The 20,845-nt window shown below is 53.7% G+C and overlaps 8 protein-coding genes across 8 annotated transcripts; 6 read left to right on the top strand and 2 right to left on the bottom strand.

Moving 5' to 3' along the window:
• Window positions 1-24: 24 nt before the first annotated feature.
• Window positions 25-3,506, top strand: BBBOND_0100860 (WD domain, G-beta repeat containing protein, putative; the record flags this gene model as incomplete). The annotated part of the gene is made up of 6 exons (XM_012910489.1): window positions 25-72; window positions 115-741; window positions 784-2,428; window positions 2,466-2,935; window positions 3,173-3,379; window positions 3,417-3,506. The coding sequence occupies 6 exons, from the start codon at window positions 25-27 to the stop codon at window positions 3,504-3,506; spliced, it is 3,087 nt and encodes a 1,028-aa protein (XP_012765943.1).
• Window positions 3,507-4,206: 700 nt separating this feature from the next.
• BBBOND_0100850 (ABC transporter family protein, putative) lies at window positions 4,207-7,114 on the top strand (the record flags this gene model as incomplete). The annotated part of the gene is made up of 10 exons (XM_012910488.1): window positions 4,207-4,317; window positions 4,356-4,619; window positions 4,656-6,107; window positions 6,130-6,157; window positions 6,197-6,353; window positions 6,439-6,467; window positions 6,501-6,622; window positions 6,659-6,715; window positions 6,750-6,807; window positions 6,852-7,114. The coding sequence occupies 10 exons, from the start codon at window positions 4,207-4,209 to the stop codon at window positions 7,112-7,114; spliced, it is 2,541 nt and encodes an 846-aa protein (XP_012765942.1).
• Window positions 7,115-7,438: 324 nt separating this feature from the next.
• On the top strand, window positions 7,439-8,517 carry BBBOND_0100840 (translation initiation factor E4, putative; the record flags this gene model as incomplete). Its single annotated transcript, XM_012910487.1, has 6 exons — window positions 7,439-7,558; window positions 7,594-7,734; window positions 7,776-7,894; window positions 8,099-8,276; window positions 8,312-8,434; window positions 8,470-8,517. 6 exons carry the CDS (start codon window positions 7,439-7,441, stop codon window positions 8,515-8,517), a joined length of 729 nt encoding a protein of 242 aa, XP_012765941.1.
• A 34-nt stretch (window positions 8,518-8,551) lies between these two features.
• On the top strand, window positions 8,552-9,799 carry BBBOND_0100830 (hypothetical protein, conserved; the record flags this gene model as incomplete). Its single annotated transcript, XM_012910486.1, has 8 exons — window positions 8,552-8,661; window positions 8,703-8,806; window positions 8,841-8,925; window positions 8,966-9,038; window positions 9,076-9,145; window positions 9,186-9,533; window positions 9,574-9,657; window positions 9,705-9,799. The coding sequence occupies 8 exons, from the start codon at window positions 8,552-8,554 to the stop codon at window positions 9,797-9,799; spliced, it is 969 nt and encodes a 322-aa protein (XP_012765940.1).
• Window positions 9,800-11,288: 1,489 nt separating this feature from the next.
• Window positions 11,289-11,552, top strand: BBBOND_0100820 (hypothetical protein; the record flags this gene model as incomplete). The annotated part of the gene is made up of 1 exon (XM_012910485.1): window positions 11,289-11,552. One exon carries the CDS (start codon window positions 11,289-11,291, stop codon window positions 11,550-11,552), a length of 264 nt encoding a protein of 87 aa, XP_012765939.1.
• A 406-nt stretch (window positions 11,553-11,958) lies between these two features.
• Window positions 11,959-13,926, bottom strand: BBBOND_0100810 (hypothetical protein; the record flags this gene model as incomplete). Its single annotated transcript, XM_012910484.1, has 4 exons — window positions 11,959-13,125; window positions 13,288-13,357; window positions 13,562-13,608; window positions 13,864-13,926. 4 exons carry the CDS (start codon window positions 13,924-13,926, stop codon window positions 11,959-11,961), a joined length of 1,347 nt encoding a protein of 448 aa, XP_012765938.1.
• A 560-nt stretch (window positions 13,927-14,486) lies between these two features.
• BBBOND_0100800 (hypothetical protein, conserved) lies at window positions 14,487-18,435 on the bottom strand (the record flags this gene model as incomplete). Its single annotated transcript, XM_012910483.1, has 2 exons — window positions 14,487-14,924; window positions 14,950-18,435. The coding sequence occupies 2 exons, from the start codon at window positions 18,433-18,435 to the stop codon at window positions 14,487-14,489; spliced, it is 3,924 nt and encodes a 1,307-aa protein (XP_012765937.1).
• Window positions 18,436-19,147: 712 nt separating this feature from the next.
• On the top strand, window positions 19,148-20,547 carry BBBOND_0100790 (hypothetical protein, conserved; the record flags this gene model as incomplete). The annotated part of the gene is made up of 4 exons (XM_012910482.1): window positions 19,148-19,214; window positions 19,457-20,235; window positions 20,273-20,405; window positions 20,444-20,547. 4 exons carry the CDS (start codon window positions 19,148-19,150, stop codon window positions 20,545-20,547), a joined length of 1,083 nt encoding a protein of 360 aa, XP_012765936.1.
• Window positions 20,548-20,845: the final 298 nt, after the last annotated feature.

The following is a 20,845-nucleotide window of genomic DNA, read 5'->3' as shown; positions in this document are numbered from 1 at the left end:
CATGGATTCCACCGCGCGAGGCCAATGGTGAAATCGTATCTGCGCTACGCGCTGCAAGACAGCTTCGGCACGGTAACCTCGCGCGTATGCCGCAGCGTCGCAGCGCTCTCGCAGGATTTCGTCCTAACGGGGCACGACGAGCGCGTGAGCGTCTGGAACTGCCGCACCGGCGAGGCTCGCGTCAACTTCGAGGCGAAGCCGGACGACCTGCACGCGCCTTCCGACGTGACCGCGTTCGTATGCTCCGATGGCGTCGAGCGCTGGCTGTACGTGGGCTACGCAGACGGCTCCATCCGGCGCTTCCAGCGCCCGGAGTCGCTGGCCGGAGAGGCGGTCTCGGTGGTCAATGAGGACTTCCACGTGCAGGGCCACAAGAACGCGGTGACCTGCCTCGCGCTGAGTCCATTCCGGCAGCTGCTGGCCTCCGGATCGCAGGACTGCAGCATCATCATCTGGGATACCACCGGAGACCTGGGTCTGTTCAGGCTCGAGGGACATCGCAACGAGATCACCGACCTGCGTTTCGTCAGCCACGCCGGCGGCTCCGAGAGCCAGCTGAAATCGCGCAGGCTCGGCGCGGAGCGCGCCTCCGTCAAACAGGGCGACGACATCCTGGGGTTCCTCTTGAGCGTGTCGAAGGACTGCATCGTGCGCGTCTGGGACCTGACATCGCAACTCTGCATCCAGACCGTTATCCACTCCACCGCGGAGCTGTACAGCATCGCTGTCAATTCCAATGAGGTAGGTCCGCTGCGTTGGGCACCGATGTGCATGCTGCGTCAGTCACGGTTCTACGTGGGAGGGTCTGAGAACCGCATCCGCTGCTACAAGTTGGACGTCTCGGGCAGTGAGAAGGAGGAAAACTCCGCCTACGACATCCCGGTGTACGCCAAGGAGCTGCCCTCGCTGAACCGCCCGGAGAACCACGGACGATGCCGCAGGTTGTGCATCATGTACCCCGGCGCGAAGGACGCCGCCGCGACCTACTCGGGCCGCAAAGGGTCGCGTGCGTCAGGCAAGGAGAGCGCCAAGGTGCTGGAGATAGACCAGAAGGGGCTGATGCTGTGCGTGACCACGACATTCGTGGTCTTCTACCGCCTCTACGACTCTGCGGAGGCCGCGAAACGCCGCAAGCGCCGGCAGAAGCGCCACCTCGAGAAGCAGCGCGCGCGTTGCAACAAGCTCCGCGAGGCTCTGAGGGCCACGGGCCGCGAGGTCACGGTGAAGTTCGACTCGTTGGAAGCTACCATATCGCATCTTGAGAAGCTGTTGAGTGGGACCAACCCGGTGGAGCCGGCTGACCCCTCCGCTTCGAACGCGGCCAGCAGCAATACTGAGTTCGCCGCCACCGACGAGCTGAATTACATGTTCGCCGTCAACGCGTTTGAGCGCATCGCGTCATTCGCGTTGTTCTCCAGCGGCTTCGTCATCGGCTACGCCAACAACCGCGTTAGCGTCTGGCGCGTGCAGCTGCAGAAGCTGCTCTCGCCGAAGACCGCAGATGACGACTCAGACATGGAGGACATGGTCTCCCTGTGTGAGCGGGTGCACCTGCTCGATGCGGTCGGCCACCCGAGTCCCATCATGGGGTTGGGCGTGTCTCCCAGCGACACCATGCTGCTCTCGTTCTCGGCAGAGTCGCTGAAGGTGTGGAACTCCCACACGTTGCACGCCATCCGCACCTTCGACTGCAAGGCCGTCGCCTGCGCCTACTTCGTGGCGGGGAACCGCCACATACTGGCGGGCACGAGCACGGGTGAGCTCCGGGTGCTGTACCTCGACACCTGCGACGTGCACGAGGTCTACAAGCTCGCCGCCGACACCAGTAAACGCTCCTCGGATCTGGACGTCATATCCATCTGCGAGCACCCTGATCACGCCTCGTTTGCGGCGGCCTTCCGCGACCGCTGCGTCAGGGTCTTCCAGTACATGCTGAAGAAGAAGGGCTCCCAGGAGGTGCTTTGTGTGAAGGAGGTGTCCTCGACGTCGCTGGCTGACGACCCCACCGAGGTGCGCTACTCCAGCGATGGCCGTCTGTTGGCCGTTGCGCTCCACGACAGCACCGTCCAGACCTTCTACACCGATACCATGAAGCCCTTCCTTTCGCTCTACGGCCACAAGCTGCCCGTCACCTCCATCGACATATCTTCGGATGGCACGCTGCTGGCGTCCAGTTCACTCGACAAGACCATAAAGATCTGGGGGTTGGACTTCGGCAACATTCGCCGTTCCCTGCTGGGCCACTCGAGCGCCGTGGTGAAGTGCCGTTGGATCAACAACACCCACTACCTCGTCACCACGAGCCTGGATTCGTCCATAAAGCTGTGGGACTGCGACACCTACGAGTTGATCTGCCAGCTCCGCGGACACAGCACGGCGGTGCGTTCCTTGGCCGTGAGCAGTGACGCTCACTTCTTCATCTCCGCATGTGAGTTCACCGTCACTATTTAGCAATCTGGCCGCAGCGGATGACAGCACCATTCGTTTCTGGCGCCGTACCGACGAGCAAATCTTCCTCTCCGAGGAGCGGGAGAAGGAGCTGGAGCTGCAACTGGAGCACGAGGTGGTTCGTGACGACCTCAACCAGGCCATTCCAGTCGACCGCGACGCGCTGCTAAACAAGGCAACGCGCAAGACGGTGCAGTCAGTGAAGGCAACTGAAGATCTGATGCGAGTCATCGACGAGGCGGAGGAGTACCGTCAGGCGCTGGAAGACCACAAGCAGCAGGTCCGGGACTACGAAGAGATGACCTCGGGGACCGGAGCGCTGTCCAAGTACGGCACGCCTGATACGGCACCACCCAAGGAACCCGATCCACCGCTGGAACTGTTCAATCGCACCCCTACTGAGCACGTGATGATGGCGGTCTGCAGCCTGACGCACAGCGTGGTTCACGAGGTGCTCATCGCCCTGCCGTTCATCTATGCGGAGAAGGTTAGTTTATGCATGCGACTGCACGTGTTGAGTCCCACGGAGGTCACAACACTTTTGCGATGCCTGCGTGCTACATTGTGACCTGTCTCTTATAGTTGATGGGCGATGCTGATTTCGGATTCCTGCCCGCATCGCGGTTTCGAAAATAGCGATGTGCTGTACCTTTCGCATTGAATGCGGTGTGGATGTGGTTGTGCGTTTGTACGGTTGTCTAAGTCGCCGATCATGACACCGCAGCTCCTCAACTACATCGTGTCGAGTTTGGAGTCGTACAGCTACCTCTGCGGCAGCGGTACCGTGAACCTCCACACCATGGAGATGGCCTCGAAGACGGCGCTGCTGCTGGTCCAGATTTACTTCCGCCAGTTCTTCGCGCTCAGCCACCAGCGACCGTTGATTGCGCGATTGGAAAGGCTGCTGCCACAAGCGCTTCAGCATGAGCTGGTACGTCAGTGCATTCACCGCCAATATAGTTGCTCAGGACCGTATTCGGAGGAACAAAGCGGCGCTCGAGCACCTCAAAGGGCTGCTTGACGCCGATGTGCTGAGCAAGCGGCTACGCGATCCATAGGTCATCGGGAACGCACGGCCGTCGGCGCTCTCCATCGTCTCGTTAACGTTATTTCAATGGAATGCAAGCAGTTTCATTGAGCACATTGGCTGTACGACGTGTGTACCGTGTGACTGCAGACGCGGTGTGTGCGCGGCAAAGATGTCGACGCTTTACGACGGTCCACATACACCGTAGCGTTGTGTCGCTCGACGCGGGTACGACGCGCCGTCGACTGGGTCGTTGTCTACCGGTTTGGCTCCCGTGGCGTTTGGATCTGCCGGCGCCGACGACCGCGGCACAGGTGCGTGGCAGGCCTATGTGTACTCCAGAAACGTGTAGGGAGACCCGTTTGTCATATAAATAAGCGACGCGCATTTTGTCAACATTGGTTACATATTAAAAAGACGAAGCCTACGCATCGTCGTTGCTGTTTACGGTATAAGTCCTTCTACCGGCACGAACGTCACGCCGGCCTTGTTTTTGAAGAGTATCGCCTAGGCTCTTACGCGTGTCAGTTTGCCTGTTCGCATAAGTATAGCGATTCCGTGCTGCGGTGACTGCAAGCGCTCTCTGTAGGCGTCGAAACTTCCGTTACACCGGCCTGTACTGTGTCGACTGTCTTTTGCCTGCACATGGGAGTATTCTCCCGCACACTGTCGAACAAGCATCGGTATTAGGGAAAGTATATCGCTGTGGTGTCTGTATTACCGCCGCCAAGATGGGGAAGTGTCCTGTTACCGGCCACGGCAAGTCGATGGAAGACGACGATGCCTTCCGGGTCAACGTCGAGGAAGATGTCAAGAGGGCCACGGCGAAGGATGTCATTGCGGTAGGTGTTGCTAGGCGCGTAAATGACGCTGCGTGCAGTTGATGCAACCGTTCTACTGGCCCGGAAACCCCGGCGACAGCGCGCACAAGGTGTTCATGCTGCGGTTGTTCGTCATCCTGGCGATCGTCTCGCTGTTCTTCGGCAAGGCCTGCAACCTGCTGGCGCCATACTACATGGGCCAGGTGATCACCGCGTTGGGCAAGGGCGACAAGTCGTTAGCGCTTAAGGATCTGCTGCTGATGGCGATCCTCTTCCTGGGCGGCACCACCTTCGACGAGACGAGAAACCTGTTATTCAGCTACGTAAGTTAGTACGGCATCGTCAGCATCGTTTCGCAGGTGCAGTGCCAGGGGCTGACCACTCTGGCCCTGAAGTTCTACAGCCACCTGCACACGATGGACTACCAGTGGTTTGTGGAGACCAAGAGCGGGCAGATGATCCGCTGCATGACCCGTGGCCTCGAGTCGATGCGCGAATTGACTCGCTTCGGCGTGCTGCTCATGGTGCCAACGATGTTGGAGGCGGTGTCCGTCTGCGTGCTCTTCGCCGTCTACTTCCGGGAGGTGTGGCTGGTGGTGACGCTGGTGGTCGGGTTGACCCTGTACATCGTTGTGACCATCCTGACCACCAACTGGCGCAACAAGACCCGTGCAGCGGAGGCGCAGAGGGACGACGAAATGCACAACGTGGCGAACGACGGCATGAACAACTTCGAGACCGTGAAGTACTACACCAACGAGTCACACGAGGTCGCGCAGTACACCTCAGTCGTGCGCAAGCACCAGAGGTGCCAGTGGCTCGTGCTCTCCAGCCTGAGCATGCTGAACATGTCGCAGGAGGTGATGAAGCAAGCGACCATCGGCCTGTGCCTGCTCTTCGGAGTGCTGGCCGCGTCCAGCGGCCGCATGAGCATTGGAGACGTCGTGTCGATCCAGACCTATCTCTTCTACCTCTACCGCCCGCTGTACATGCTGGGCACCATGTACGCCATGATCTGCCGTGCGATGGCCGGCATCCAGAGTGCCGCCAACATGATGCAGTGCAAGCCCGCCGTAGTGGACCGCGAGGACGCCGTCACGCTCGATCTGGACGTGACCAGCTCTAGCGACGTGCCGATGATCGAGTTCAAGGACGTGTCCTTCAGTTTCCCCGAGCGCCGGGGAACGCAGCCCAAGGTGGTTCTGCGCAACATCAGCTTCTCGGTGCCCAAGGGGCACTCGCTGGCCATCGTCGGCCCGACTGGCACCGGCAAGACCACCCTGAGCCTGCTGCTGTGCCGCCTCTACGACCGCACCAGCGGCCAGATTCTGGTCAACGGCATGGACGTCACGGCGGTGACCCAGGAGAGCCTGCGCCGCAACATCGGCGTGGTGTCGCAGAACACCGCGATGTTCCACGCCACGCTGCGCGACAACATCCGATACGCCAAGCTCGACGCCACGGACGAGGAGGTATACGAGGCGCTCCGTCGCGCGAGCTTCCTGGACCGCGTCATGGCGATGCCGGACAGGCTCGACACCGTGGTGGGAGAGAAGGGCATGCGCCTCTCCGGCGGCGAGAAGCAGCGCGTCAGCATCGCGCGCTGCTTCCTCAAGGACCCGCCGATCATCGTATTGGACGAGGCCACCAGTGCGCTGGACTCCAAGACAGAGTCTGAGATCCAGTCCACCCTGCGGCTGCTGTTCCACAACCGCACGGTGCTCACCATCGCCCACCGACTGAGCACCACCGTCGACTGCGACTGCATCATGTACATGGAGAACGGCGAGGTCAAGGAGCTGGGCTCGCACGTTGAGCTCCTGCAACGCGGAGGGGGGTACAAGTCCCTGTGGGAAGCCCAGTTAGGCGGCGCAACGCCCATGCGCTCCATGGAATTCAGTAAGTAAAATGTCCGCTTTGCACAACCTCGTGCAATCCGACAACCATAACGGCCTGGAGCGCGTGCTCGAGGGCGCGCTTCGCATACGGCGCCGCTCCGACCCCTACGCGACGGTGCTGCTTCCGGACTTCGTAGACAAGCGCGATTCGCACGGAAGGTAAGTACATGTGAATCTAGCGCCGTTATTTGGCGTAGACTGCCATTGTCGTAATTATCGTAAACTAAATTTCACTCCTCGTTAGGACGGCGCTGCATCTGGCAGCCCATAAGGGTAGGTAGGCCGTCGGCGTCACACACGAGGCAGGCCGCGTCGCTTGCGTCCGACTGCTGCTGCGCTACGGCGCCTCGGCGCAGGCCAACGCGCGGGATTCCACCACGGCTCTGCACTTTGCATCGCAAAACGGGCACCACGAGGTCGTTCGCGAGGTACGCGGATCATGTGCAGCCTTACAGCCTATTCAGCTATTGCGAGCAGGCGCACGTGTCAACCCTAAAACGTCTACGGCCTGGATGACACCTGTAAGGTTGCGAGGTGCCGTGTCATCCGTTTCAGCTGCATCTCGCGCTGTCTAAAGGTTACGCCGAGCTCGCCGCGGAACTCATCGAACGCGGTACGTTATGGGCTGTCTTCCTCCGATTCAAACGCTGCTCGCAGGCGCCGTGCAAAAACACAACGCGAAGGGAAAGCTTCCGTTCGACCTAGCGACGGAGCCCACCCTGTCCCGCTTGCAAGAGCTGCTCGGCACGGAGCGTTTCGAAAGCCTGCGAGACAACGTCACGGACACCCCAAAAGAGGTTAAGCCGCCAGTACCCTTCTACAATCGCAAGAAAAAACAAAAGGCGCCTCCCGCAGAGGCGAAAACCGACGCGAAACCTGACACATCAGCGGATGCCCAGGACGAAGCGAATCCAGCGTAGCTTTACGCTGCGTATATCGGGAAGCGATTCGAAATCTGACCGAAAATAGTCACGTAAACTGTGTATTTTAATGTGTCATTCTATAAATCTGCCGCTCCGTACCCGTCACTGCTTCATTGGATGGGGGTCCTCCTCCGAACCGTGCCGGCCTAAGGGAGCTCCACTGTCACGGTTCATAAAGAGTATTTCAAGAGAGACAATTTTAATTTGCTGTTTTATCGGCACGGCGGCGCTGGGGACATTACGACCAGCGCGTTTCAGGTCTGGCGCTCGCTCACACTGTCCTCTTCGCACATTTGAAAATACCAAGCATACGACTCGACTATGGCCGAGATAGCCGCCTCTGTGTCCGGCGACGCGCCTGAAGGCGACGGAGCCTACCCTCACCTGACGTTTAATAAGAGGTTCGATGACTACCATCGCTTGTCGAACCTATTTGAAACCGTACGTTTTCGCCCCGCCCTACTTACGCCGCGCAGTGCAACATCGATGTCACGGCTCCGCTGCCTTTGAAGAACAAATGGGTCATTTGGGAGCAGATCGTAAAGAACCACGACCAGCGCCACAACACGGACTACAAGTGCCACACCAGGCCCCTGGTGTCGTTCGACTCAGTACAGGTTGGGTCACGGTTACGGCCGCCTCCTACCACTTTTCGCAGAGTTTCTGGAACCTGTGGTTCAGCATCCCGCAACCCAGCGAGCTCTCCACGTCACAGCGCCTTTACAGGGAGTGCACCGACGGCTCCCAGCACATTGTGGACGCCATTATGATATTCAGGTAGGGTGCCTATCTATGCCCGTCGCCAGGGTTTGGGTTAGCTGCGCTTGTCGCGGCGTGCGCGAGGCAGGGACGTCCAGTGCAGTTGTGTTGTGCTGCTGTCTAACCGTGGAGGACGGTGTGTCGGATATCCCTGGACTCGTTTGTGCCCACCTGCCTCGGCGCCCATATATTGTCTCGTGACGCGGCTAACTGACGTGTTAGGGATGGCATCGAGCCCATGTGGGAGGACACCATGAACAAGGATGGCGGCCACTTCGACTACCGCTTCAAGCCCGGCGAGGTGGGCCAATTTGTCGTCGACGAGTTCTGGAATAACATCATCCTGGGTTTGATAGGTGGCGATATGCCCCATGCGCATCTGATAAACGGCGTGCGTCTGGTAGGTTTATGCTCCCCGCCCTCAGACTGCGCCAGGTGGACAAGCTGGCAACGCGCTTCCCGGTGGTGCGTATCGAAGTCTGGTTCCAGAACTTAGGAGAAGACAACGATGCGACGCAGCTGATGAAATCCATCGGTAATTGCATGGCACGCCGTCTGGTACGTTTGAGCAACGACGCCTACACATGTCGCAGGACGGCACTATCGGCAACGTGCCGAAGGGCGATTTGAAGTGGCACTGAAACACGTCTACTGACTTAAAACTAAAACCATAAAATGCACACCAATGGTTTTTACATTTCCAACGAGTTTTACGTAAACTCGCTTGACTTCCACGGCACAAGGGACTTGCTGCTCGCAGCAACGATCTCTGGCGCTCTAGTGTTGTTAGTTCACGCTTCAACAGATAGCTGATCGCGTGCGTTAGGTATAATTTGAACAAGGACGGCTCTGAATTGCAGGAGTCATGGTCTAACCAGACTGCACATACCAAGTCCATCAGGAAGGCCACTTTTTCTAAGAACGGTCGAGGTTGGTAGCCTAGTCGTAGTCATTTGACGTTCAGATCTCATTGCCGTGGCTGCTGACAAGCGGGTGTCGCTGCTCGATGTGGAAGGCAGCACTGTGAAGTGGTACGGCCGCGGCCACAGGTGCGTTAACGTTCGCCCTTTCCGAGATTGGCGTGTTCAGAGCTGGCATTAGTACCTTCTGTATTCTGGACAACAACACAATCGCAACTGGTGATGACGACGGGGAGATTAGGGTACTGCACAATCTCACGGCAACGTCATTATCGTCAGGTGTGGGACACTCGGCTGGCAAAGGCCGCCTGCCGGTCGAAAGTCTCCGAGTTCGGGGACTCAGTAAACGGTGAGTGTTTTGTGTTAGTAGCGCCCTCAGTCGCTTACAGCCATGCTATTGGGCAAGGAGTCTAAGGAGCTGCTTGCGCTGTGCGACGACCAGCTGGGGTGCTTCGACTTGAAAAACGGCAAAGTCTCACTGCAGGGAATGTCGGACAATGTCGAAGATGAGATGCAGTGTATGACTTACGCTAAGGGTACGCGTAAAGTGGTGTGCGGGAGTAACACAGGCCACCTATGCATATTCTCCTACGGCCGTTGGGGCGACCTCGACGATCGCATGACGGTGCACGCCAATAGCGTCGAGACCGTAGTTGCCTTCGATGAAGATACCGTGCTGGTTGGCGGTGATGATGGAAAGGTGCATGTGGTTTCCATTCACCCAAATTCCGCGCTTGGTACGTTGTGATTTTACAAACGCTCATGCGCGTTATCCAGGTACCATCGACAGCATCCACAGGCTTGGGCTCGACATATCAAGCACCGACTCGTTGTGCATTAATAGAGACAAGAGTCATTTGGGTAAGATAACTTATCCCCTATTGGTGTAAAACATGCAGCGTTCGTAGCGAATATCGAGAACATCTGCATCGTGCCGACCGATGTCGTGTCCGCCCTGATTGAGGGTGAAGAACTGGAATCAGGATTCTTCGGTGATTTATAGATAGCAGCGATACAACCTTAAGTCTAACGAAACCTGATGTGAGGCTCTGAGTTTTGCGCCACGTTGCAAGGAGTCCCTCTGCATCACCATCATGGGTATCATCGCTCGATCAAACAGATTGAGAATCACTACTCCAAATAATGAGTAGATGGAAAATGACAACTCTAAGGTCACGAATCTATTTTTTCCACTGATTATTTCTCATGAGTGGCCAGCATCGTAGTCGGCTGTCAAACAATGACTGCGGTTGCCAATTGAACAAAATTGTCTTGTGTTGTCATAGTTTTTATAACTAGTGTCAATGCCTATGGGATTAATGAACACCGTACTGTCGAAATACGTTGCATCATATCCGTGTTGCCTACCGTGCACTGAGCGATGAAGGTCGGATGCAGCAATTGAATATGTTAATCACACGGCGAAGGTTTCGCAAACACTATTTATATTCATGCACGCATAACAAGTTTTGTAACCGTATGGCAGATCAGAAACGGCACTGACGTTAATAATTAACTGCGTGAGCGGTTAGCCACGCTAGCCCATCAGTCAGGCGCTCATGGAATATTCGCTCTCTCTATTACTTATATGTCCACAAATGCCTCCATAGGACGTTATGTTGTGCTGCATTGTAGAATACCGGATATTCCGAAGTGCTGTTTCTTAGGAGTTGTGTCACCGGAGTCCTTACAGTATGATGGGGCAGTAAAAACCAAAACTTGAAAGCCTCATGGTTGATTGTTGCATATTGCGAAAATAGCGTAAGTTGTAGGATTCGGAGCCATGCCGAAAACGATGGAGCACGTCCTGCAAGACGCATCTCATTATAGGGTACGTTGTGAGGCTTTATGTCAGAATGCATATTTCCATGTCAACATCATCAATATATACGACATCAGCGTGTAGAATAAGAAAGTTGTTCGTGATTGAGAAATCTAAAGATATAATTGAATTGCGATGGGTGGATGGCCAGATGTTTTGAATATGTAGGAAGTGAGACCCAAAATCGGTAGATTTAAAACATTATTGAGCATATTATTGTTCATTTAAGGGAATTATGTAAGTATGTATCCAATCCTCATAATGACACCGAAATCACCAAAAATCTCACCACCTTGGCCGTTTCCCGGATCATCCACTGGCAGAGGTACGACACTACGCAGCTAAAATGCTTCACGTTATCAACCATGACACATTTAACAAAATGTTGGCGATTTTGCCTTCGACGCAGAACACAGAAATAGCTTTTATTACCCCGATGCCGCCCTTGCTTGTTCCGATGCGAGACTCCCTCCATCTGATAACATGAAAACGGTTCATCTCATCTACCCGCCAAGTTACTACAATGCCACGCATTCATCTAGCGGACACGTCACCGAATCTTACAAGGCGTTGTCATGCTGCCGACTTTAGCGATCGCCAGACCAGAGCATAAACAAATCAACTAACGCATTCGTGAATTACATTACTTTCTAGTTGCTGCTTAGGTGATATGCGCGTGTTATTACTGGATGTAAGCGTGTACAGCAAGGGTGAAGTGCACAAGGAGGGTAGGAAGCACTGCGTGAACGTCGTCCCCGTCTTTTCTTCATCCAGCCTGTCGCATATTTCGTGCCCACGCTGTCACCTTCACGTGGCGATTCCCGCGGGTACAAAGAGCTATTTACAAGCCTCCTTCACTCTCAGAATTATGGTCTTCTTCAGGCGGAAGATCCTCTGTACCATCCTCACTGCCTGCACTAAACGTGTCGTTTGAACTCTGTTCCACGTCTTCACGCGCATTGTCGTTTTTGTCACGTTCTGAATGGTGCTTTTGGGGGGGGAGGTCCAAAATGAATCAGCCGGTCTAGATTCTCCGCAATGTGCTTGACAAAAGTGCTTATGTCTTCGGCATATTTGGCAGTGTCAATGATAACCTGTTCCATATTTCATTTGCCGCGACTCTCAGAAGTGCTGCTAGGGTTGCGGTCATAGTCACTACCAAGACGGAAACGTTTCTTTATACGCATACAGACACCACGCCAAGCCTTACGACATTTATCCTTATATCCTGCTTCTGAATCATCTTTGCCGGCGCCGCTACCCGCTGCCCGTGAATCATCTTTTCCTCCACCTCTACCAGCTTCTTCTGATGCGAGTATCTCTCTTATAACCGTTTCTTGTCACGCGAGTATGTCGCGTATAACCACTGCTTGTGTCGCGAGTAAGGTGCCTATAGTCATTGCTTGTGTCGCGAGTAAGGTGCCTATAGTCATTGCTTGTGACGCGAGTATGTCTCTTATACCCGCTTCTTGTGACGCGAGTATGTCGCTTATAACCTCTTCTTGTGACGCGAGTATGTCTCTTATACCCGCTGCTAGTGACGCGAGTATGTCTCTTATACCCGCTTCTTGTGACGCGTGTATGCCGCCTGCACCAGCTGATGGTGGCGCGAGTATGCCGCTTGCACCCGTTGCTTGTGACGCGGGTATGCCGCCTGCACCAGCTGATGGTGGCGCGAGTATGCCGCTTGCACCCGCTGCTTGTGACGCGAGTATGCCGCCTGCACCAGCTGATGGTGGCGCGAGTATGCCGCTTGCACCCGTTGCTTGTGACGCGAGTATGCCGCTTGTTGCCGCTGCTTGTGACGCGAGTATGTCTCTTATACCCGCTTCTTGTGACGAGAATCGGTGGCCTTCATACGCTGCTTGTGGCGCGAGTGTGCCGCTTGTTGCCGCTCCTTTTGACGCGAGTATGTCTCTTATAGCCGCTTCTTGTGACGGGAATACGCGGCCTTCATACGCTGCTTGTGGCGCGAGTGTGCCGCTTGCACCCGCTGCTTGTGACGCGGGTATGCCGCCTGCACCAGCTGATGGTGGCGCGAGTGAGCCGCTTGTTGCCGCTGCTTGTGACGCGAGTATGCCGCTTGTTGCCGCTGCTAGTGACGCGAATATGTCTCTTATACCCGCTTCTTGTGACGCGAGTATGTCTCTTATACCCGCTTCTTGTGACGCGAGTATGTCTCTTATACCCGCTGCTAGTGACGCGAGTGTGCCGCCTGCACCAGCTGATGGTGGCGCGAGTATGCCGCTTGCACCCGCTGCTTGTGACGCGGGTATGCCGCCTGCACCAGCTACTTGTGAGCCCATGTTGCCGACATTAGCGCCCTTATTTTCTATATTTGTGCTACCCTTACAGGTCCCACAGATACCTTCATTTCCTTCCTCACCCTTACCGATAGAAATAGTCGTTGGCAGGTGGGTTGGCTTGTCTTCTCCAGTTGAATCCGCCATCTCGCACGCAATCGATTCAAACGTAGTGATGCGAAATAATTGGCCACGGATGTATAGCTAAATGGTTTTGTTCAAACTAAAGACAGACTGTCGTCGACGTGTGCTCTCTAAACGTGTTCCTGAAGCTCGCCGCCCTCAAAAGCACGCCGTATTCACCTCTAACAACAGATGTATCGTCTAGTTAGTGCTCCAGCATAATAAGTATTAAAATTGACTCACCTGTATTTGAAGCGAGAGGAATGTCAAGGCTTCACGTAGGATTGTATTGTGTGCACGCTCGTTGCAACTCCTGCGGGGTAACTAATAAGTGGGTAGCCATGTTTGCGTGGCGCCCCTCAAAGGCTCTGCTGGGGTGCAGTCTGGGGTTACGATTTCAAGTCTTACCAAAGGCTTGAACATAAGTGTTTGTGGCTGATGAGTACACCCAGACAAGGTCCAATACTTATAGGGTGACACGTGTACGCCAATTCACCTCATCTAACCACCCACTCACCCGGCGGATGAGCCAACACCCAAATTCGCCAACTGGGTCTCATTCCTCTGTTACCATTGGCCTACACCGGTGAATGGCAACTAAGTCACTGCAGCAATAGATAAACGGATAATTTAACATTAAACAGTGTTGCTCGTTAGGTCCACTCAGGGGTCATGCAATGTCTTGCACGGAGCTATGCACCGTCTCAGGGGGATCTAACCAAACACGGATGAAATGATACATTCCACTATCATCTCGCGCCGTAATCAAACAACGAATGATTGCAGCGCGACCCACGAGGAAAGACGGAAATGAGCAACCCAACCCTGTCCAAGAATCGCAATGCCTTCCGCGCTTCCATGCACCTGCACGGTTGCTTCCATTACTTTCGCATGGCATATTAACGCGTTTATAGCATTGGAGCTGCACACTTTAAATGCTTCAGTGAACGCCAAACAAAGCCACGCTCCTGCCACTGATGCGGCGAAGCCAACACTGAATGTGAAAAAGACGCTATTTATTCGCAACTAAGTTTCGTCCGAAGACGTTGACGGTGTTTCGGCAGCTAACGCGAATTTATGGTAATACTTATGGCGAAGTCATGTACCGTAATACCATTGCTGGCGATGCGCTCGAATTGGATGTTTCCCGTATGTCCCAAGGAGTGGTGAAGCTGAAGTATCAGGAGAACACGCCGCTGGCGTTAATCGGGGGATTGAATTCGTTCTTTTATCATTGGACATTGAAGGCAATAAAGGGTTATGAGTTTGATAAGATTCGGGCCGTCGTCGACGTCTCCTTTGCGTTTACGCATCAGTATTACATTGTAGGTTGCGACCGAGGGGCATCAAGCGTCTTTTATCCGGAAATGAACACACAATATTGCTCGAATGTGACCATGGGCAACGGCATAGGAGAAGTATACGAATGCTCAGTCTATATTTCAATGGACGATTGGCAGGCTGGCATACGCTGCCAGCCAGATGAAGACCTTATGCCGGATAATTGTAAATCTGCGGGATATCAGAGAGTATGTATTAATGTAAAGATGTGCGGATCCGAATTGACTTGACCATAATTCATCATAATATTCGTAGATTGCTAACCTGTAATGAATGGCTGTTTCATTTCGAACATAACCCAAATAGATGGTATAATATTGGCTATTGATTAAGGTGATACTGCATGGATTCAATTGCCGATGTGTTTTCCCTGCCTTGAAAAGCATGGATTCTAAATCGCCATTTTTACACTGCTTGGCGGTACTTAAACACTTGCCTATACTGATTTCAGCATAATTTCCATGCATGCTGCTGGTTTCAATGTGATAGGCGACGTAATGCTGCGTTGCATCGATCTTGCAAAAGTTCGTGCATAACACCTGCGATGCGCAAAACCGAAGCTACCACATCGTGGCTAGATGATCGGTAGTGATTCTGTCCAATCATGAGGGCGCAGTCGTGTATAACAATCGGCGACAGAGACCCTCCACAATACCTCAAACATGTGTGGAGTGTATCGAGCAATGACACGGTGACTGCATGCTCCGGTCCCGCACTTAGTACAGCTACACCGGATTTCATGTGCTTTTGAATTGTTTGCATAATCAGCGACGTCGAGACGTTCGCGATAGCTGCTAACTCGTTTTCGTCAAACTTACGCTGATTTGATGCTGCACTGCCCCGGGTTGTACTCTTGTCATTCTCCGCCGTAATACTAGGCTGTACATTCAACTCCCTTGGAGTGATAAGTATATGTGGTTTCTTCGCATTCAGTGCGATCGATCTGCCGCGTATTCCTGTTGAATGAGATTCCCCATTCGTTATGTTTAGCATACCCTGTAACACGGATGAGTCAGAGGAGGGTCTACCACCAGCACAAGTGCTGGTCTGGGCCGTCGAAATGAACTCAGGCGACACTGCATCCATATGTTCATGTGTTCGACTGTCGCCACGATCCCCACTTATTATTTTTTGTATATTAGACGTTGCTGTTCGTGCCATTCCAGGCCTGACTCCATCTTCACATATCGTTGCCGATGCAGGATGTGACGCATGCGGGTCCTTGGATGATGGTTCACCAGATAAAATCCGAGATTGAGACCCCTGCGAAAGCCCCGCTTGCTGCTTTGAGCCAGACGTTTTCACGTTACAGTTCACTTCATCGAGCCGTGAAGCAGTTGGTAGACACGACTCTGCAGATCCGTTGGCATCAGCTCCAGTTCCGGACTCAACATCTAAAGCGGACTCATCATTGTGATTAGCAGCGAGCGTTGGCACGATTGGATGAGTTGCTGCTCCCACATTTCCACCTATCGCAATTTCGTCTACATCCTCATTGTTAGTCGTAGATCCACTACTACTTCCAGGCATGGCACTCCTTGTGCTTACTTCGGTCAACGGTGGGCGACGAACCACGTTTCTTCTCAATGCTCGAAACGCAATGAGTGGAATGTTACGTCCTCCCTCGATGTCAACGTCCGAGCGTTTTGAAATGTTATTAACAGAGCTTCCAGATGGTTGTTCGAGTTCCTCAGACGCTTTGCCACTGATGGTAAGTATCGCCTTCTGCATGCTCAGGAGCATTTTGACCTTTTCGGTCACGGTGTATTCAGTGTCGGCAACTGCCTTGCATACGAATTCACATATCTTGATTGGTTTGAGCGCTGCAATGCTAATCATGGACAAAATGGCCTGTTTTTCAGCCACTTGTCTGGGTAGGTCGGCATGTCCACCGTGATGTTCCACAACGCCACGGTCGCCCCCCTCTCCCAACACTGTTTGAGATGCCGTCCCTTTGCCCATCAGTTCGGCCATCAGGTCGTTGTACTGCTGAAAATCATCGATTTTGACAAGCATCTGATAGATGGACACCGCGTACTTCTCCAACATGGGCTCGTTACGATCTACAATCATCGGCAAGTAGAACAACGTTTGCGCCACCATCATCCTCTGTCTCAAGTTTGATAACGTTTGGGGTTTGTTCAGCGCGTTATTGAACAGTTTGTCGGGCTGGACATCAGCAACCACGGGGATGTTCCTCAACCGCTCGTAACACTGCTGTATGTGCAATGGCGGATCCATCCAACCTCGAGTAGGCAAAAAACGCAGCTTAGGCGCAGATGCCCTTGGTACATCTGCAAATATATCGTCTACCAGGTCTTCGATGTGGCGTTTGGCATAGCTGTTCTCGCCGCCATCGTTTGCCGTGCCCACCGAGCCCGACGGGTTTGCTGTAAGTTGATATGCCCGCTCTTCGCCATTATTCGTCAACCCTGTTGTGGCATAATCTTCCCTGTCAATGCTCTGTCTCTGGAATACCACAGCTGTTGAGATGTTTGTACCGCTTATGTCAGCCCCGTGTTCCTGTTCCGCGACATCATTGCTCGGAATAGAGGCGTCACCAGTATCTGTCTCTAAAAGTGCTGCTGGCGGAGCATTTTCAAGTTCATTTGTAGCGCTATTATATCTATAAAGCCTGCCCGAAGTCTCCACCGTGAACGGGGCACAGGCGAGTTTGAGGTAAACCAACGGCTTCTCATGCAAGTTCTCACTCCCCGTGAACTCTAGATCCGGGCTTGGCTCTATACCCAGTAAAGTGTTCATCTGCGTGGTTATTTCAACCAGTTTCTTAGCAACTTCTATGGCAGCATACATTTGTGTTGCGTTAAACGTGCTTAGCTTGGCGCTTGTACCGGCGGAGATCGCCATGGCCACCCGGTCGAAGTCCTGATACACTACATTATCGCCCGTGGCATATACGATATCCAAGAGCTTTATTATGCACGCGGCAAGTGATACGTAATCGGTTTCCTGTCCTGATGCGTTCACGTTGCGCTCCGACCACCTAACAGCGAGACGCCATAGCAGTTTACGTCCCACCTCAGTGTGCAGGTCACGTTCCTGTGATGTTATGCAATCTTTTTTAGCTCCTAGCGTTACTCCAGTTGATGTTGGTGAGGTTTCTCCCGCACTCGTACCGTGCTTACCACTACCCGAGGCCGGTTCCCCTTTAATGTACAGCGGTGGTAGTTTCCCGGTCACATGTGTCACGTTGCCACCGTCAGTTGCATCAGTTCCATTTTGAGTCTCCTGTGCATCTTCGTTGCCTTCAAGTTGAGGCGAGGGGTTGATGGCATTTTGGGGAAGTTCATTATCCGAATACGCTTCGTCGACACCTTCGCCTTTTATGCGTTCTCCTATCACATAGAGCACGAACAGCTGCATTTCAATAGGCACAGCTGCCTGGCTTTGCGGGTGTAATAGCTGCAACACATTTTCATAGTTAACAGCGTCGTCCACCACCACGGCGGAATCTAGGAACAGCGTGGTCACTCCAACGGCGACATTATAATCCAGGTTGCTTTTGAATCTAAGCCTCCGGGCACCTCTTTCGCCCTGTACATCAATTGTTTTCGAGATGCAGCGAAGGGCCCCGCTGCATATTCTAACTGTCGAGCTAGCATCCTTTAACCTGCCTTCGAGCTTCGTCCGACAACTGAGTTTTCGCCTGGGGCTGGAGTTGATTCCGTAGTACAACAAAACCGATTTAATTAACTCCTTTGCGAAACCGCGCAGGTATAGTCTATTTATCAGCAATGCGGCGCTCTGATTATCGCGATCCAGCGCATTGCGCACAACCTCGTATAGAAGCTTACCATGGGTGGCATCCTCCCCAGTTGTTGGCGTCCAGCTCCTCTCGAACTCCAACAGCTGAATAAAATCCGACGAAATTTGCTCTATATGTTCCGACCTCGATAGCAGATCCTCTACCTTATTCCCTGGCCCTGCTAAGTTCTCGACGTACTGACGGGCGTCTTCCTCAGTATCTACATTTCCAGGGATGATGCGATGGACGACATTCAGTCTTAAATTGAAATTCCCCCCGTTCATAATTCAGAGTTAATAGGTATACAGTGCCTTATGGCCCTCATTAGCGCACGGCAAACGATGTGATGATTGTAACTCGTGCGCTGCTGCAAAATTATCCAAGCTAGCAGTTTTAGCACAGATTATTAGATGTTTACAACACTGTTTGAGCTTTCTAACACTTCCGTCTGGAGCTGACGGGACGATATGGCCGACTTATAACGAATTGTGATCTGTTAGAATACCAGACAGCCGCTCACGAACTACTATGCATTAGCCGTTCGGTATACACATAGCATACAGCAATAACTTCCTTTTAATGTCAGGCACGGTATACAATTAACCTCCCACACTGAAGAGCTGCCTGGGAGACGACTCACGTAGTTATGGTCGCCACTTGCCGCAACGTTACCAACACCGTCGGAGTAAGCACACTGATCCAATACAGACCCGCTACGACATAGAAACACACTTCAAAACATGTGTACGCGAAATATGCGTGAAATATGTATTTGAACGGGATACCGTCTAGCAAGGTTGTTCCAATAGTACGCGCCTCGGCGTGCTTGGGTGCCGAAGTTATAGCGCCGAAGATAACGCCAAAACACGGTTGTACTTAGGCGATACAAATTTTTACACACAATGGCTATTGCCTGTGGCTAGGCATCATCGGATCATAATTTATTTATCGCATTAACGCGGCGGCTGCCATCCGCTCGGCGCGCTACTTTCCAGGATGTTTGGCGGTTTCAACGATCAGGACGCCTTTGGCGCCAACTGGAACTTGGACGAGATCCAGCAGCGTGAGTCATCTGCGTTAATTTGTCTTTTGTGACCGCATCGTTGTTGTCTGCTGTGTGTCGGCGGCATTCCATTTCGACATTGGTGTCGCTAGTGTCTGCGATTGCATTGTATCTGTGTTGACTATGCGCATATGTGGGCGTACTGGGTCATCTCGTAGGCGCCTCTGGCGCTATCTTGGTCGTGAGCTGTTGAACTTCCTTCATGCAATCTCCGATTCTGTGCCGACTACATCTCGCTGCAGTTGAGGACATCACGGCGGGAGGCTTCATCGAGGACGATGCGCTACCACCGCATGATAACCTGGCGCTGAATGCGGACAAGGTAGCGCCGACCAAGCAGGCCATGATGCCCGCCAAGATCGGCATGATAGTGTCTGCGTGGAAGGGCGAGACCTCCTACATTCAATTTTTCAACAAGATACCAGACATCGTAAAGATTTTGGGTCGCATAGAGAAATACAAGAGCACGGAGGAGAACACGATGATCGTTCTCGACGACGGCACTGGCCGCGTGCCGTGCATCTACGTCCACCCCAGCGACATGACCTCGTTCCGGCAGCGGGAGCTCGACAGGGTGCTGCAGTCGCAGAAGATGGTGGTAGTGTACGGCACTTACAATCCCATCTACAGTGTGAAGTGCCCCGCGCTGATCATTTTCAAGATCCGCGAGGTCTGCGCTCCGGACGAGTTCGCGTTGCATGAGCTGGACGTGATGCACATGATCCTGCGCAACGAGCGCGATGGCACACCACTTCAGACAGTGGACGTGGGCTACGTGCTGCAAGACTACGCTCCCAAGCCGGTCGAACTTATGGGTGACCCGGTGGATAGCGGCATGCCGACCATGCCAACGTCTGCCGCCATTAATATGCACAACAACGGCGCTCCCGGTTCTGACTCCAGCGTGAATTCCGCATTCTCTCCAGGAGTGACATCGAACTCTTCACCAGCGATGCCTTCCACCATGACGCCGGGTGGGGGGTCGGTGTCGACTCCCGGCACCGCTGGAGCCAACACTCCGGTTGGTCCCCCGTTTACATAGCACTGATTTTTCCCAGGACTGCCAGGGCCCTCTCACGTTGATGAAGTATATCGCGCACCTTCTGGCTGCGGAAACGCGCAATGGCAACCTGAACGGTCTGCATGTAGGAGAGATAACCCGGCTGTGCAAACAGCAGCGCAACTTCCAATGTAGGTTATGCGTTCCCTGCTGTGACAATATCCTGCAGCCATATCTGAGCAACACGTGCGAAAGGTTTTGGCGGAGCTGGAGAAGGACGCCACGGTCTACCAGACGGTAGATGCCCACACGTTTGCGTCCACGGACGCTTGACTCATTTGAGTGAGCGTGACCCGAACAATGCAAGTCATCAACAGAAACGCTGATACGTGCGTATAAGCACGAGGATGCCGTGTTCGTGGGGTAAACTGGCGGATAGGTGCCAGGCGTGGCACGTTTTGGCATAGCCACCCTGAGCGCAGTCGTCGATGTGCACCGCGTTCAGCGTCACCAGTTCAACACATTGCATTATTGACAGCGTGTTAAGTACATTATGCTTGGCTTTAGCGTGTTGCAAAGCGGTTCCGGCGTGCCTATAACGCGACCTGCGCCCGCACATCGGTAGCGTCGC

The sequence above is a fragment of the Babesia bigemina genome (assembly GCF_000981445.1).
Source record: "Babesia bigemina genome assembly Bbig001, chromosome : I".
Classification (NCBI taxonomy): Eukaryota; Apicomplexa; class Aconoidasida; order Piroplasmida; family Babesiidae; genus Babesia; species Babesia bigemina.
The sequence above is the reverse complement of the archived record's forward strand: the minus strand, read 5'-3'. Positions and strand labels throughout refer to the sequence as shown.